Source organism: Grampus griseus (assembly GCF_964374135.1).
Source record: "Grampus griseus genome assembly, chromosome: 14".
NCBI lineage: Eukaryota > Metazoa > Chordata > Mammalia > Artiodactyla > Delphinidae > Grampus > Grampus griseus.
Window position 1 is genome coordinate 37,147,476 of NC_139008.1, and position 16,525 is coordinate 37,164,000.

Below are 16,525 nucleotides of genomic sequence, written 5' to 3' on the forward strand. Positions count from 1 at the left end.
GAGACTCCAACTCGAACCGCAGGCGCTCGGCACAGTCCAGAAGCGTCCAGTGGAAGCCTCGCAGCACCCAGGCTCGGCAGCCAGGTGTCCCCCGCCCCCACCCAGGGGAGTCGCGACGCGGCGGCTGCGTGGGCTGAGCACCTCCCTGCAGAGCCTCTCTTACCAACGCTGGGCCCTTGAGTCCTCCCACCCACACCCAAACAAGCCACGAAAGAGAAGCTGGGAGCCCCCAGGTCACCTCCCCGGATCCCACTCCAGCTTCTCCAAATAGTGAAAGTCGCCCGCACCCACCAGTGACTCAGGCACACACCTGGTGTCACCTCCCCCGCCCCCCCAGTCCACACCCACACCAGAGCAAGCCTGTCCCCATACTTTGTCTCTGGCCCCACTGCCACCCGACAGCCAGTCCCTCAGGGTCTCCTTGTTACCCCCACACCCCCAGCAACCAGAAGGAGCACTTAAAATGCCAGGGCATCCTTGTGTTTAAAGCCCAGCAGCGTCGGGCTTCCCTGGTGGCGCAGTGGTTGAGAGTCCGCCTGCTGATGGACATGGGTTCGTGCCCCGGTCCGGGAAGATCCCACATGCCATGGAGCGGCTGGGCCCGTGAGCCATGGTCGCTGGGCCTGCGCGTCTGGAGCCTGTCCTCCGCAACGGGAGAGGCCACAACAGTGAGAGACCCGTGTACTGCAAAAAAATAAAAAAATAAAAAAATAAAACCCAGCAGACTCAAAACTCAAAACCAAAGCGAGCGAGGTGGGTGCAGAGCTGGGGGAGGTGGGGTGGGAGTGGGAGTGTCCTTGGTGCAGTTCCCCTTTGGGGAGATCTGGAGATGATAATGGGGATGTGAATATACTTAATGCCACTGATCTTTGCACTTAAAAATGGTTAAAATGGTGAATGTTACATATATTTGACAAAACAAACTCACTCCAGTGGCTGCCCCCACACCCCAAATAAAATCCAAACTCCCAGGCCAACTGCAAGGCCCAGCTCCCCACGCTGTGGTTCCACTAAAGCCCCCAGGTCACCTCCTCCTCCAGCCCTAGCATCCATCTGTGTTCCATCAACACACTAAGCCTGTGCACTGGGCCTTTGTGGGGCAGTTCCCTTCGCTTCCAGCCCAGCATTCACTCCCACTCTCCCTGGTGTCACTCTTGCTGACCACCATCTCAACTAGCCCCTCTGTGATTCTCCACCCAGAGAGGCAGCATGGTAGCAGGGTTAACAGAGGCCCGGCAGCTGGGCAGGCCAGGCCACGTCCCCACCCCAGTGCTCACCAGCTCTGGGACTTGGTGCCCCCGTTTCCCCAGCTGAGAAATAAGGATGACAAACAGGAACCCCTTTGGAATGTGGACAGAAGGAAGGAGTACTAGTACATGCTAGAGCACTAGGAGGCCTGGCACTGGTGGGTACTGTAAAAGCTCCTCCCTATTGGGCTCCTGCAGGTGGCCCCCACCCCAGGCCATCCCTCAGGCCTGCATCACATGGTTGTTCTTCCCAGCCTATTCACCATCAAACACAGCTGGGACCTGCAACCGTTTTTGTCACCTTGGGCCTGGAGACACTTCCTTTAGTGGCTCTGAGGCAGAGGCAGGAGGGGCAGTGGCCCGGCCACGTACAATGGTGCCCCATGACCTCCTGCACCAAGGGCTGCTCCTGTGTGAAAGGGGGAGAGGGGTGCCTACCCCAGGACCCAAATGGGCGGAAGTCAAGACAACAACCCCAGACCTGGGGCTCACCAACGCCTGTGTCGTGGCTGTCCTCAGAGCCAGCAAGGCCCCCTACAGCCCACCCGCCTTGCCTCAAAGCTGTCCTACTGGGCTTCCCTGGTGGCGCAGTGGTTAAGAATCTGCCTGCCAATGCAGGGGACACGGGTTCGAGCCCTAGTCCAGGAAGATCCCACATGCTGTGGAGCAACTAAGCCCGTGCGCCACAACTACTGAGCCTGCACTCTAGACCCTGAGAGCCACAACTACTGAGCCTGTGTGCCTAGAGCCCATGCTCCACAACAGAAGCCACCGCAGTGAGAAGCCCACGCACCACAAAGAAGAGTAACCCCCACTTGCCGCAACTAGAGAAAAGCCTGCATGCAGCAACAAAGACCCAGTGCAGCCAAAAATAAAATAAGTAAAATTAATTAAAATGCAGAGATTAAAAAAAAAAAGCTGTCCTACCCAGGGAGCCCAAGAGCCTGTGCTCCCAATGTGGGGGGACTGTTGCCAAGGCTGAGGACACCGGAGGCTGCAGGATGACACTAATGGACAAACACAGTGGCAGGGTGCAGGATACACACCGAGGACCCCCAAGCTGCCTACCAGCACCAGGCAGGGTCACCCACAGCTGTGTAAACACCAGGGCACAAGCGGATCATTTTACCCACTCAGGAGCTGGGTCAGGAAGTAGAGCTGTTCAGAAAAGAAGCCAAAAGAAATGGAGCCTCAATTATCCTGAGGGCTCAAGGCAGTAGAAACTCTGGTTGGGCAAGTTGACTGGGGTCAGCCCAGGGGCCCCAAGGCCAGTGCAGATTCCTCTTGAAGGTTGGAGAGGAGTGCCCGGTGCCGTGTCCAGGTCCAGCGCTGTGGCCTTGGGCCTCCACTTGGCCCACCCAACTCAGGGGTACAGAGAACTACCCACAGGACACCCGCACACACCAGCCTCCCAAACCCTTTGCAGTGCCCACCCGAGGCCCCTCCTGTCTTCGGCTCCATCCAGCCTGTTCCCTAACTTGTCTCCATGACCATTGATCCATTCTTTCCTGTTAAACATTCCAAGGTGCACCTACCCTTTAGCTCAGCCCCACAGGCAAACTGCTGAAGCTGAACAATCACTCCCCAAGCCCCTTCCTGCCGGATTTCCAGCCTGTAGTCCATGGCTTCCCCCTCCTGCCCTCTGTTCATTTTCAGCTAGCTCATCTGCCTGTGGGTCTGCAGGCCTCAGACACATCTGTCTAACAGAGAGGGGACCTGCTGCCCCCACTGAGCCCCATAAACCCCACAGGCAGGGTGAAGCTGGAATCCGGCCACTCCCAACCCTGAGCCACAAACACCAGCCCCAACCACCACCACCAACAGCCACCAAGGTGAGGACAGAAACAGCAAAAGCCCCACTTTGAAGCAAAAAACTCAGAGACCAGGCGAGTCCCGACGGGGCACATGTTTATCCAAGCCAGCCGCCTCCGGGCCGAGGCCCCCACCACTCTCTGGAGACCAGTTCCTCGATGGCCCAGCCGACAGTGTCCAGCTGGGGTTGGGCATCCCCTCCAGCGGCGGTCCTCAGTCACTGCCTGGCTTCTTCCGCCTGCCACACCAGCTCGCCCGAGATGTAGGTGGCCCGGACGTGGAGAGAGTCATCGAGCACCACAAAGTCTGGGTCAGAGGTGGGTGGTGAGAAGCAGGCAGGGGCAGGGCTGCCACCGTCCCCACCCCAAGGCCCGGGTGCAGGAAACCAAGGCCCGGCACACGACTTGTGCAGGACATCCCAGCCCATCACAGACTGAGGCCCCAGAAACAAGACTCCGGGCAGCAGAGAACAGCCAACAATGTTCCCGCAGACCCTTGCCTGGCCCATCTCAGATGCCAGAAGGCCTAGCCTACCGGATGGGAAAGGGGGGCCGGACCGAGGCCACTGGCCAGGCAAAGCCACCTAGCCACCTAGGTGGGGAGGGGAAGAGCCCACCTCCTGCCCACCTGCCTCCCTGGCTCTGTCCCAGGCCTCCCAGGAACTCCCAGGCCGCCCCTCATTGGGCGCTGACCTGCATCGGCCCCAAAGTCCAGGGTCCCCTTGTGCTTCTCCAGGCCCAGCAGCTGTGCAGGGTGCAGGGACGCAGCCTCCAGGGCAGACTCCACGCTGCAGCCTGCTCAGGGAGCACAAATGGGTGACTACCCCCAACCTCTGGCTGGCTCTGCCATTTGACTTCAGGGCAGGCAGGGCCGGGGGTGGGGGTGCAGCGGCAGAGCACCGAGTCCTGGGTGGCCTCATGATGCCTGGGGTCCTCCTTTCTGGAGGGGTGCTTTCCTTGGAAGCCAAGGGGAGGGGCCTGCAGACATTTGGGTCTAGAGCATTTTGTCAGTGAGGTCCCTGCAGGGCTGGGATGGGTGAGTGGCAGGAAGAGGGTACCCAGCAGGGTTCCCCCCCCAGCCCCAGAGCTCCAAATCCTAAGGTCACACCCCAAGACTCCGCAGCAGGGTGATGAGGCCCTCCCCTCCCCCCAACCTGAGGATACTGCTGGGTACCCCAATTCTCTCCATCCCCTGCTTCACCCCCCAAGCCAGGCCAACAGCTGTCTGTGCCTCCCAATTCGTCTCCTTGCGGCTCCAAACAGCACCTTGGACCTCGGTGCCCCCCACCCCCGGCCCCCTGCATGACATCCCAGCCCCAAGGCACTGCCAAGAGCCCCATAGGGCCTGGCCCACCACAGCCTCTGCCAGACACACCCTCCTCACCTCCCCAAAAACATGCCAACCCCATTGAGAGGCCCCCGAGCAGCCCAACCCTGGAGCCTGGAGTGCTGCCCCCACCCCACTGCCCTCCACAGCTCTGCACCTGCCAATCCTGCAGTTCCACAGGCCCCAGGCCAAGGCCCTGCCCTCGGGTGCCGTGGCTTCAGTGCCTGTCACTGTGGGTTCCAGCCATCCGCTTGCTCGCAGCCCTCTCCCTCTGCCATGAGCTCCTGCAGGCGGGACCTTGGCCACATTCCTAGTGCCCATCCCCTGGGGACCCCACCAGACACAGACAGGCCCTGGTGGTCCCCACTCTTCCCTCCAGCTACTCCCAGATGTAGCCTCTGCCCCAGCACACACACTCACACACACACACGCACACACACACGCGGCACACGCACCCCAGCCTCACTAACCTGTGGCCTGCAGGAAATGCCGGACGCAGGTATCCATTGGGGCTATGCTGCCACTCAGTGTGTTGGTGCCTTGAGAGCAGAAAGGGCAGGTTCTGGGGAGGCCAAGGGCACCAGGCACACTGGGCCACCCGAGGGCCCAATGGGTCGGCAGGGGACACCCAGGTTCTTATATCCCACCAGAGGGGCTGAGAGGCTATCCTCACTCCGGCAGTCTTCGGGACAGGGGTCACTCACCTGCCACATAGGCTGTCAGGCCATCCACCTCCACCTCCTGCTGCCCCAGCGTGTGACGGCCATTGCCCAAGCCCAGGGCAGGGACAGCATCAGTGACCAGCACCAGCCCTGCAAGGGGAAGGGGCCTCAGGAGCTGCCCAGCCTGGTCTTCCTACTGGCTCCCACCCTGTATGGCCGCTCACCCTCGGGGTGGGCCCGGTGGGCGATGCGCAGGGCGGCAGGGTTGGTGTGTATGCCGTCAGCAATCATCCCGTAGAAGATGTGGCGGCCCAGGGGCAGCCGATCACTGGTCAGGAGCCCCACGATGCCTGGGTCACGGTGGTGGAACTGGGCAGGGGCAGGCGGGGGGCGCTGAGCAACAGCAGGACCCCTGCACCCTCCCGCCAGGAGCTGGGGTGGCACTCACAGGCAGCATGGCGTTGAAGAGGTGGGTGATGAAGGTGGCCCCGCTCTGCACGGCTTCCTCCGCAGTGCCCAGGTCAGCTACTGAGTGCCCTGCGGCGACCCAGACTCAGACTCGGCACCCAGCCCAGGACCCCGGATGGGCTGGCCCCCAAGGTGATGACACACCCCCTTACCTAGGGACACACAGATGCCAAGGGCCGTCAATGCCCGGATCACCTCGTGGCTGCGGCCCAACTCGGGGGCCAGTGTCACGATGCGGACGTTGTCCAGGCCCCCATAGGTGGCCAGCAAGTCTTGGAAAGCGTTGGCCTCAAAGGAACGCAGGTGGGCCTCGGGGTGTGCACCCCGCTTCTCGTGGCTGATGAATGGGCCCTCCAGGTGCACCCCTGGGGGGAGGGGAGGGGATGATTCCAGCAGGCCCCCTGCCCTGCAGCCCCCACCCTGGCCCCTCTTGCCTGCCCGCCCTCCCTCCCCAGTTGGGCATCTGGAAGGCAAGGGGCTGCCAACAGGTCCCCAAGGAGCCTCCCAGGGTAGGGGTGGGGAGAGGGGTCAGCCACTCACCGAGGACCCCTGCCCCATGGGGACCACCACTCTTCACGGGGATCTGAGGAAGGACCTGGGGGGAACCAGCTGTTAAAGCCCTGCCCCCCACGGCCCAGCACCCAGAGGTCACAGCCCAGTCAAGGTCAGAGGTCAGAGTTCAGAGCCCAGCCCCTGCTGGCCTTCCCTCAGGTGTTAGAAGATGGTCGAAGGCCCCAACCACGGGAAAGCACAGCACATCAAGAAATGACAGGTGGGCTTCCCTGGTGGCGCAGTGGTTGAGAGTCCGCCTGCCGATGCAGGGAACACGGGTTCGTGTCCCGGTCCGGGAAGATCCCACATGCTGCCGAGCGGCTGGGCCCCTGAGCCATGGCCGCTGAGCCTGCGCGTCTGGAGCCTGTGCTCAGTAACTGGAGAGGCCGCAAAAGTGAGAGGCCCGCGTACCGCAAAAAAAAAAAAAAAAAAAGAAAGAAATGACAGGTGCCCAGGGATGCAAACCTGCCCTACCTGAGAGGACCTAGAGGCGGGGAGACAGCTCCCAAGCAGGGGGCAGGCACATGGCACAAAGGCCCTCAAGGGCCCCATCAGACAGAAGCTAGGACGCAGCTGGCTGCGCACCAAAGGGTCTGGACCTAGACAGGATGACCAGCCTGGCCTCGCTGAGCTGCAGGCCCAGGAAGCAGGGCTGGCGCAGGAGGAGGGCACGCAGTCCAGGCAGAGCAAGAGGCAGAAGCAGGGCTTGGTGGCCAGAGAGCTCAGGCACCGATGGCGCAGCCACACTGTGCCCGGATCTGGACACCAGGGGCAAAGTCACTTGTGTCACTCTCTGGGGAGATTGGGGGGCTGGAGGGCAGGAGATGGGCCTGAAAGGGCTAACAGAAAGCTAACTCTTATCTTTCCTGGTGGAAAGCAACACTTACGCTGCCCTAAACCAAAAAGTTGAGCAGGAGTACTAGCACATTTTCTAGAGATACGGGGGCAAATTCCAAGGGTCAGCTGAGTTGAAAGTGATTACCTCTAGGTGGGAACTGGTGGGAACAAAGGGCTGCTGTTTTTCCTAACAAGCCGTGTGATACACGTAAGTTCACTAAAGGGTTAAAAAATTAAAATTAGGGCTTCCCTGGTGGCGCAGTGGTTGAGAATCTGCCTGCTAATGCAGGGGACATGGGTTCGAGCCCTGGTCTGGGAAGATCCCACATGCTGCGGAGCAACTGGGCCCGTGAGCCACAACTACTGACCCTGCGCGTCCAGAGCCTGTGCTCCACAACGAGAGGCCACGACAGTGAGAGGCCCGCGCACCGCGATGAAGAGTGGCCCCCGCTTGCCACAACTAGAGGAAGCCCTCGCACAGAAACGAAGACGCAACACAGCCAAAAAAAAAAAAAAAATTAAAATTAAAAAAAGAAATAATGGCTGCGTTTTTCTAGAACAGAGTTTTAAAAGGGAATGCTAGAAAGCACTGAGTAGACAGAACAGTCTGGAGATGAACGGAATGAGGCACGTTCAAGGCAGGAAAGCAGTGGAAAAGGTGAAAGTGTAGAGGGCGTTTGGGGCCTGAGGAAAGGGCCTGGCTGCCACCCTGAGGAGGTGCCTGATGTTGACTCAGCAGACAATGGACCTGAAGCAGAGAACAACGCGCTCAGACCCTCCTCCTGGAAGGGTAGGAAAGGGCAAGACTGGAGGAGGAGACCCCAGAAAAAGAGCAGGTGGTCTCAGTGGACCTGAAGAACTTCTGACAAAGTAGCAATCTGTTTCCGCCCACTGTGAAACGTCCCTGGAGGGAGATGGGGCAGAACGAAGGGAGGGGCGTGTGTGGGGACATCCAAGTGAACAGTTCTCTGGTTTCTAACGTGATACTGGTATCAAAGTTTTCATATTCAAAGCCCTCCACGATTTCCACCATAAATCAGTTTACTCTATGCCTCCCAAGGCTTTCATCCTGTAAGCATTTATGAAGGGTGACAGGAAGAAAACGTAAGACAGAAGCCCTACTGGCCCAAAACTCCTTCCCCTATGGAAGAAGCCCCACAGTTCATATCATGATGCTCGAAGGTGCTGCTTGAAATCAAGGGCAGCGGGTGACAGCACGGCATGGGCAGCGCGCAGCAGAGGAGCTACACAGGACGGAGAGAGAGAGGCAGAGGCCTTCCACGCGGAGAGCCTGGGGGCAGAAGAGGGAGCTGCCTCGAATGGCTGAAATGCAGGTGGGGAAGGAATGCTCAGGAGGGTTGGTCAACCCTGCAGGAGGTTGGGGGAAACATGAGTGTTGTGCGGAGCCTGACACCTAGGAAACGCCACTCTGGCAGGACCCAGGGCTGGGAGAGCAGTTGGGAGACTGGGTTAGGAGTCACTAAGCCTCACTGTTGGGGACCAGGAGAGGGGAGGAGAAAGAAGGGGGGGCAAGAGGGTAGGCATGTTCCTGGATCCTGGGCAGGGAAATTACAGCCTGATGACTGAAAGAGAAAACACAGAACTAGGGGCCAGTTTGCAGCAGGAAAATGAGATTGGTTTTTGACACCTGACTCTGTCATGGGAGACTCGGGGAAATTTCCGGAAAGATGTCCATAGCTGACATTTACCAAGGGCATACTATGAACCAAGCATAGTGCTGAGCGCCCAATCCTAAGAGATGCATTCCGTTATTATTCTTACTTAAGGCTTGAAAAAACTGAGGTTCAGAAACAAATAACATTGTCCCGAGTCTCCGAGACGATACACGAAGTCAGGGGGCCAGGACCGAACCCGGGTCCACAGCCAACCTCCCCCAGCTCCAGGCTCTGAGTCTGCGTGCACACACCCAGGAGGGGACCCCACAGCAGGCAACACAATCCAGGATCCTGGGATGGATCCTGGTCTGGAGAAAAACTACAAAACTAGAACATAAAAGGTAGACTAAAAGGAAACCGTGTTAATTCCCAAAACTCAAGGAGTCCATGGTACTCGAATAAAGGAATACCCATGCTTTTAAGAAAAGGGTAAATACTAAGGAGCAAACACGTATGTTGTGTGCCAGCTACAATTCAGAAATTCAGAGAAACAGAACAATATACAAACAGAGAAAACAAGATCGAATAACAACGTGGCAAAGAGCAAAACCGGAGAACCTGCGTACAAAGTAAAACTTAAAAGAAAAATGGACTGTGGACAACTGAATCCCAAGACTTGCAGATGAGAAAGAAGTGTGGTGGTGCATGCGGGACCAGCAGAGGAAGCCTGGGGCAGGCGATGGAGCTTCTTCCTGGAGAGCTGTCCACTGGCACCGCATACCACAGATCGGTGGTGGGGCATGATCAACTAAGGATGTGGCAATCACAGAGTCCCCAGCAGCCATAGTCAAGGAGGTGCCTGGAGGCGGCCAGACTGCAGGGTGGGGAGGGCGTATGGCAGGTGGCTGAGGCAGCGAATGCGGAAGCCCATGGGGACAGTCAGACCTGCAGTGGCACACCAGGCGGAGGAACACCTGGATGAGAAAGCCCAGGGGAGGGGACCCCCAAGCCCAGGTGGAGGGAGGCCGCAGGTGAGGCCAGACTCAAGGGCCAAGGGGTGTTCGTGAGGGAAAGAGATCAGATTTGAAAATTAAGAGGCTGGGTGTTCCTGGGGCCTCCTTCACTGGAGGCCGGGAGCCTGACCTCACCTTGCAATAAACCTCCGGTGGCGAGGTGACCAACGTGGGACAGAAGGAGGTGACTCCGTGCGGCAGGATCCTCCGGGCCACCAGGGCGACTCCCGAACCCACGTCCTCTGTGGCCTGAGAGAAGTCAACGCCAAACCCACCTGCGGTACAGACAAGAGGGGATCACACGGTGCTCAGAGCTCCTCTTCTGGGTCCCCGCCCCGCGGGCTCCGGACCACACCGTTGATCTGCACGTCGATGAAGCCGGGCGCTAGGATGCAGCCCCCGCAGTCCCTCTGCTCGTCAGCCAAGCGCCGCTCCTCAAAGAACAGCTTCTCCGGGTCCAGAATGCGGCCCCCGCGCACCCACAGATCCTCCCTGCGCACAGAGCGGGGCGGAGGTTCGCATCACCGGCCCCGGAGCCCACCAGGGCAGCCCCGGCCCCGGCCCCGGCCCGCGCCCACCTGAGCAGCGCCCGGCCCCGCAGGATGCGACAGTTGGTGAACTGGATCACCGGGGCCCGCGCCGCGCCCTGCCCGCCGCGCATCCTGAGCCCAACCAAGCGGCAGGCGCCGGATTCCGCGCCGAGTTCCGGCCTAGAGCTTGGCCGGGCGCACGTGACCCTCAGCTGAGGCGTGCCCACGTGATTCGGGCACCCACGTGACCAGCGCAGTACACAATGACGCGGTGACGTCTTCCCGGGTGGCCCGGCCCTCGGCCCCTCCCTCCCGGCCCTGCCACCCGCGAGCCCCGGGACCCAACAAGCGACCCACACCCAGGCATCCAGTCACATCCGAGAACTTTATTGGACACGGTTCGGCGCCAGGGCCCAGTGGGCCCAACACACTGCGCCACGGCCCTGGCAGCCAGGGCTGCAGGAGGTGGTTCCATCCAACGCGTCTCAGGGCAAACGGTAACCGGTAACCGCACAACGCAACAGTCTACCTAAGATTACTATAGAGTTGGGAGACAGAGGGCTGCTCCATAGACGTATGAACAGGTCAAATCTTTATAAATAAACATCCAGTGAAGAGAAAATGACAACTCTAATTCATCCTTATACACAGAGCACTCTAGGGCAGATGGGTGGGGGGCGGCCAGAGGCCTGCATCCTCACTGGTCAGGGGCCTGGACCGGGAGTGGTGGGCCCAGATGTCCACGGCACGGGGCGGGCAGGGGCAAGGCTGGGGGCAACAGACAATGGGCACTAGGACACTGCGCATTTACAAGACCAACTACTGGCAGGCAGCTGCCCCGTGCGTGTGTGTCAGGCTGTTCGTTCTGGAATGAGGAGGGGGTGGTCTTTACATCATGTTCTGTGGCTGGTGGGCCCGGAGGGGCTACTTTGTGGAGAGGATGAGGGCGACGATGAGACCGTAGAGGCCGAGCACCTCGGCGAAGATGAGGATCAGGATCATGCCCACGAATAGCCGGGGCTGCTGGGCAGTGCCCCGCACGCCAGCGTCCCCCACGATGCCGATGGCAAAGCCAGCTGCCAGCCCACTCAGGCCCACGCTCAGGCCAGCGCCCAGTTGAAGGAAACTCCTGGGGAAGAGAGTACACAGGATGGATGTTAGCCAACAGCCAGGGAAGGCATTAGGCATGGGTCACCAGCCATCCACCCAAGACCCCTCCTGGCTCCGCACAGTGGCTTTACCCCAGGCAGGGTGTAGGGAGAGCAACCCAGGCCTCACCTGTAGAGACTGATGCCATCATTCAGGGAGTTGGCAATGAGGACTGCCACCACCAGGCCATAGATTGCGATGATACCGGCCATGACCACCGGGATGATGGACTTCATGATCAGCTCCGGCCGCATGACAGACATGGCTGCGATGCCGGTGCCACTCTTGGCTGTGCCATAGGCAGCACCCAGGGCTGAGGGGGAGAAGATGAGGTGAGCCCAGAGCACCTGTGGCCAGAACCCTGGGGGCAGCTTTTGGCATACTTGAAGGCCAACGCAAGTTATCACCCGCAAGGGGCAAGATGAAAGTGGCACTCAGCCAGGAGCAGGTGGCTTTCAGAGGAACAGCCATAGCTGGGCACTCAAGGAACCCACGGTATGGGTTCCTCCACCAGATACCCTCATGGCTGTCTGGCCCATATGGGCTCCTGCTTTCCTGTGAAATCCCAACCCAGGCTCAACAGCACTCCCCATGCCTGCTACATAGATCCCATGCTTCCATGGAGCCTCAGACCTAAAAGGGGGAGCTGTGACAGGCTGCCCTGTCACGTGGGGAAACAGGCAGCTGGGCACAGAAGCCTTGCAGATTCTGGGCACCTTTTGTCCCACCAGGCACTTTCCCACGTCAGGAAAGGCCTGGAAAAGCACGAGCTATGTCAACAGCCCAGATGTTGAGCCTGGGTCAGCCCACAAGCCCTGGGACTAAGTGCAGAGACAACACGCTGGAAGAGCCACTGCAGTGCAGGGTCAGGGGAAGCTGGCCTGGCAATTCTTGTCCTCTCAGGCCAGAAGTTCGCCCACTCCCCACCCTGCCCACCACACTTCCCACAACTCCCAGCCCAGGGACACGCTGCAGCAAGGGCTAGTGTGTCTGTCAACAGGCTGAATGCTCTGTCAGAAAAGGCAGCTCTCGGCACCCTCAGCCACAGAGCAGGCCAGGACCCTTGAGTTCAGGGAGAATCCTCTCTGAACAACCAGAGAAAGGGCAAGTCAAAGAGAGGACAGGGTACAGGAAAGACAGTGGGCTGTGAAGCCATCACCCAGGCCAACCCCAAGGCCCCTGCAGACCTGTGAGAAGCCTAGCTTGTGTTGAGGCCTCTGGTAACTGGGGTGGGGGGGAGGCTCTAGGCACTGCAGGACTCCTGTCTCCCCTGCCACTATCTCTCCTCCCTCTTCCCAGGGTGGGCTGCCTTCCTGAAAGCCCCCCTTCTCCTGGCCTGTCTTCCAAGCCTAGGAAAAACGTTTGCAAGTACAACAGACAACCACAGGGCCCCAGGCAGCTGTTCTGACTCCAGTCGCCACCCTCGAGGCTCCCAATGTGAGGCTTGAGCAGATGCTGACATGGGTTAGAGGTGGAAGGGGCCAGGACAATCCCAGACATTCCTGTGCATCTTTGACTCACCTGTTTGGGCTGTCAAAAGATGACTAATCTGTGCTCACTGCAGAGCAGGGATGAGGTCAGAGGGGCTCTGCCTTCCCAGGGCTCTGAGCCTGGTGAAGAGATAGACGCAGCCCCTCCAAGCATGGTAACATGTTCCAGGAAGAGTGGGGAGGTCTGGGGAAAGGTTTCACAAGGGAGGTGACAACTGAGTGGAGGGCTGATAGTGAGTAGGTAGTCACAGAAAGGCGAGGCAAGAGGAAGAAGATTCCAGACCACACAGAGCAGAGATACCAGATAGGGAGCAGAGGGAGGGAGGCAGTGGTGGGGGCAGCAGGACCTTCACTGCTTCCCCTCCACACCCCCGACATCCAGCCTTCAGGTGCCAATCTTCACCAAGCTGCTCCTGGAGCAACCGTGCATTTTTCAGCCTCCTACTACGGGCCCAGCACCACACCAGGCCAGCGCCAGGGCTCATTACTCAAGGACGAGGACACAGACTGATAGGTGGCACTGGGTGAGACCCCATTACAGGGAAGCCAGCGCCCCAGGCAGTGGGCCCTGCTGCAAGGCTGGAGCGGGTGAGAGTTGGCAAGTGAGCTGGGCCCTTCTCTGTAGAGTGCAGCATGGAGATCATGTGGCTGTGCTTCCCCTGGGGGTGGGGAAGCCACAAGAGGAACAAAGGGAAGAAACAAGGATGACCATCAAGAGGGAAAAGCAGCCTGACCCAGGCTGCTGGGCTGGGAAGACCCTGGATGCCAGCTCCAGAGTCCAAGCCTGAAGGTGCTCCAGATGGAGCAGGGAACAGAAAGAGGAATCAGGACACAGTTCCGTGAACATAGCGCCAAACACCAGTGGCTCACTGGTAGGGAGGAAGTCACAGAAGATATGGAAAAGGAGCAACTGATGGCTCCATGGAAGACATGATGAAGAAAAAATATACAAGACTTGGGTCGTAAGTTAAGAAAAAAAGGGAAGCTGGAATGGGTGATGGGGATTGGGAGAGGGAGTGGACCTCATTCAGTCGTAAGAAGCCCAGTCAGCCAAGTGCTAGGCAGGCCAGTGGCAATCTGGGCCAGGAGCCGCGGACAGAGCTTGCACTCACCCTAGCAGCAGCACCTGAGGCCTGAGAACTGTTCAGGAAGGCACAAGGAAGTAGACGAAGACAGGCCCTGGAGAAAGGTTCTAGAGAAAGAAATTAAGTCAGAGTCTGACCCAACTGACCAAGTAAGAAGCTAGCTACTGTAGGGCCACAGTAAGCCCCATGTAGGGAGGGGAGCAGGAGTGAAGCTGCATACGAGCCAACCAGAACGGGTGGCCCCAATTCCCAGGAGCCTGGGGCAAGCAAAATACCTCTGGACCAGTGATACCCTGTCTCAGTAACTTCCAAAGACCTGCTGGTCAGGCTCTATTCAAAAGTACCAAGTAAGTTCTAGAAGGACAGGAAGAGAGGCACCTGGTGACCAGAAGGAGGCCAGGAGCTGGATATGGAAAAAGGGTTCGGGTGTAAACTCTGCCAGATTTCAAGTTCCACATGAGCAGGGTTCTTGTTTTGTTCACCGATGTCCCCCAGTGCCTGGCACATAGTAGGAGCTCAATGGAGAATTACTGAATGGTCAATGACAGACAATCAACAACCCACAAGTGGCCAGGCACTGGCCCTGGAGGCATTCCGGAGGCAAAGAGCAGAAAACGGTGAGGGAAAAGAGGGTACAGCAGCCTGCTGGGAGGCACGGGAGAGCAGGCAGCTCTGGAAGATGTGGAAATAGTAGGCATCGCCTAGGACAAAAGGGGAAGTACAGGCCACTTCTCCCACCACAAATGATCCCTTACTCGCACATGACGGGAAGGGCAGGGCCCACTCAGCAGCTTGTGACCAGCAGGCAGGCCCGCCTGGGCAGAGGGAGGCCCCAAGCCCCCACCCCACTAGTGTTTATAGTCAGCAGAGAGTGTTTAGAGTTCAATCCCTCCACATACCTGCATAGGGAGCCTCTCCAGTCCACCACACAGGGTGGGGCAGGGCGAGTCATCAAAGCCCAAAACCAGACCTACCTCAGAAGGCCTAGACCAGACCAGGCCAGACCAGTCCACAAGGGCTGCAGCTGGGTCAGGACTCACCTCCCTGGGTCCCACATTCCTGGCCGGGCCCAAGTGCTATTCTCCCAGAAGGGCCCATTTTCATTGAATTTTACATCCCAGGACTGATAAGACCCAACTTCAAAACCAAGGTGCCATCAAAAACCTTGCAAGGCCCCTTCTCCATTCCTAGGGAAGCCCCTCCCAATTCCAGGCCTCAGGGAAAGGGAGAAAGGTCATTCATTCATTCAGGCCTGAACTGAAGACTTCCTTCTATGGAAAAAAAACCAATCCCCTCAACACTGAGGCTTCATGCTACCTCGCTCACCCCGACAAGCGTCTGCAAACGCAGTGCTGAGGGTGGCCTGTCTCCCAGACATCCATACTGCACCCTCGGCCTGTCTGACCCACCCCCACCCCCCAACTCCACTCCCACCTCTGGGTCCCTGCCGGCTCTCAAGACCAACCTCTCAACCCAGTTTTTCTAACCAACCCACACCGCCTACAGGGGTATTGGGAAACACCGACAAGTCCTAACCGGAAGCACCTGCCTAGGTGCAGACCCACCTGACCCCCGCCGACGGGCCAGGCCGCCACAAGGGCGAGGGCTGTGGACCACGGCGGGGAGCACCAGGGCCGGATTCCCCACCTCCGCCGCCCACGGACAGGGTCGGCCCTGTGTCGGGGGATCTTTCCGAGGTGTGATGTCACACCTGCCCGCAGGATGGGGGGGCGGGTGCGGAGCAGACGCAGGACCGCGAGCCCCCACCCCAGCCTCGCTCCCGCCTCTCCAGGGGCTAAGATGGCAGCGGCGCCGCCGCCCCACCCCCGCACCGACACGACCGGCTGGCCGCGGGCCAGCCGGGGACCCCCGGGAGACCCTGGGACCCACACCAGGACCTAGCCCGCATGCCCTGCCCTCCAGACACCCGACGGCCCCCTGCAGCCCTCAGGGCCCCGGCCCAGGCCTGCAGTCACGTGAGACCCGGGACCCCCAACAGCTCGAAATTACGTCAGAGTGACGTCACACGCCGAACCCCGGAGAGCAGCAGGCACGAGCCCCGCGCGCCCCCCGCCTCCCGGGTCCCTCCTGCCACGGCGCTCACCGCTGAAGACCATGGCGGCCGAGGCGCCCATGACCGCGAAAAAGGAAGCGTACTCGGGGCCGCTCTTGGCCTCGGACATGTCTGCGGTGAGGCGGGGGCGAGGTCGGGCCGGGCGCTGCGAGCACCGAGCTGTACGAAGCGAGCAATCAGGCGGCTGGGAAAGCGATCCCGGCCGTCAGCCGCTGCGCTCTAAATACCAGCACCGCAGAACAAAATGGCGGCCGTGGCCGCGTCACATGACCCGGGCCCCGCCCCTACGGGCCATACCACTTAGCGCCGGTAGGGGGCGTCATGGCCCCGGGACGCCTCCTAGCGGCCCGCTGACTGCCCACGCACTGTGTTGTCGCCTTGCCGGCCTGGACCCCTGCGCCCCGCCCCACCTCGGCCTCCTCAGGTGCGCTGTCGGGCGCCGCCGGCCTCTCGAACCCCGCGGCGTTGGGCCCGTCCGGTCCCCGGGCCGGGGCGGGGCGGTGGCGCGCCATATTAGCATATGGGGCGGGGCTCGAGGTGTCCCACCTCCTCTGCGGCTGCGCGGCACTCTTCGGTGTTCGCTTCCGAGCGTCGTTTCTGTTTGCGTTCTCAGTGTGCAGGCTGGCCGAGGAGTTCTCACGGCCCAGACCGCAGGGACCCAGGA

The 16,525-nt window shown here is 59.8% G+C and overlaps 2 protein-coding genes across 3 annotated transcripts; both read right to left on the reverse strand.

Moving 5' to 3' along the window:
• Positions 1-3,138: 3,138 nt before the first annotated feature.
• Positions 3,139-10,258, reverse strand: AMDHD2 (amidohydrolase domain containing 2). Of its 2 annotated transcripts, XM_082670422.1 has the most exons (11): positions 10,112-10,258; positions 9,889-10,025; positions 9,669-9,808; positions 6,056-6,110; positions 5,668-5,880; positions 5,496-5,584; positions 5,272-5,416; positions 5,090-5,197; positions 4,856-4,924; positions 3,752-3,853; positions 3,139-3,365 (listed from the first exon to the last, which is right to left on the reverse strand). In XM_082670422.1, the coding sequence occupies exons 1-11, from the start codon at positions 10,192-10,194 to the stop codon at positions 3,277-3,279; spliced, it is 1,230 nt and encodes a 409-aa protein (XP_082526548.1). In that variant the 5' UTR covers positions 10,195-10,258; the 3' UTR covers positions 3,139-3,276. The 2 variants fall into 2 exon arrangements, with proteins under 2 accessions (XP_082526548.1, XP_082526547.1); XM_082670421.1 differs by lacking the exons at positions 3,139-3,365; positions 3,752-3,853 and adding an exon at positions 3,871-4,669.
• A 176-nt stretch (positions 10,259-10,434) lies between these two features.
• Positions 10,435-16,122, reverse strand: ATP6V0C (ATPase H+ transporting V0 subunit c). The gene is made up of 3 exons (XM_082670626.1): positions 15,892-16,122; positions 11,342-11,525; positions 10,435-11,192 (listed from the first exon to the last, which is right to left on the reverse strand). The coding sequence occupies exons 1-3, from the start codon at positions 15,968-15,970 to the stop codon at positions 10,988-10,990; spliced, it is 468 nt and encodes a 155-aa protein (XP_082526752.1). The 5' UTR covers positions 15,971-16,122; the 3' UTR covers positions 10,435-10,987.
• Positions 16,123-16,525: the final 403 nt, after the last annotated feature.

Coding starts and splice junctions, on each gene's coding strand:
- AMDHD2 (XM_082670421.1), bottom strand. CDS start 10,194: ATGCGCGGCGGGCAGGGCGCGGCGCGGGCCCCGGTGATCCAGTTCACC. Junction 9,809..9,888: donor CATCGACGTGCAGATCAACG/GTGTGGTCCGGA, acceptor TCTGTACCGCAG/GTGGGTTTGGCGTTGACTTC. Junction 5,881..6,055: donor CCATGGGGCAGGGGTCCTCG/GTGAGTGGCTGA, acceptor CCCTCCCCCCAG/GGGTGCACCTGGAGGGCCCA.
- ATP6V0C (XM_082670626.1), bottom strand. CDS start 15,970: ATGTCCGAGGCCAAGAGCGGCCCCGAGTACGCTTCCTTTTTCGCGGTC. Junction 11,526..15,891: donor GGCCGCCATGGTCTTCAGCG/GTGAGCGCCGTG, acceptor TCTCCCCCTCAG/CCCTGGGTGCTGCCTATGGC. Junction 11,193..11,341: donor GATGGCATCAGTCTCTACAG/GTGAGGCCTGGG, acceptor TCTCTTCCCCAG/GAGTTTCCTTCAACTGGGCG.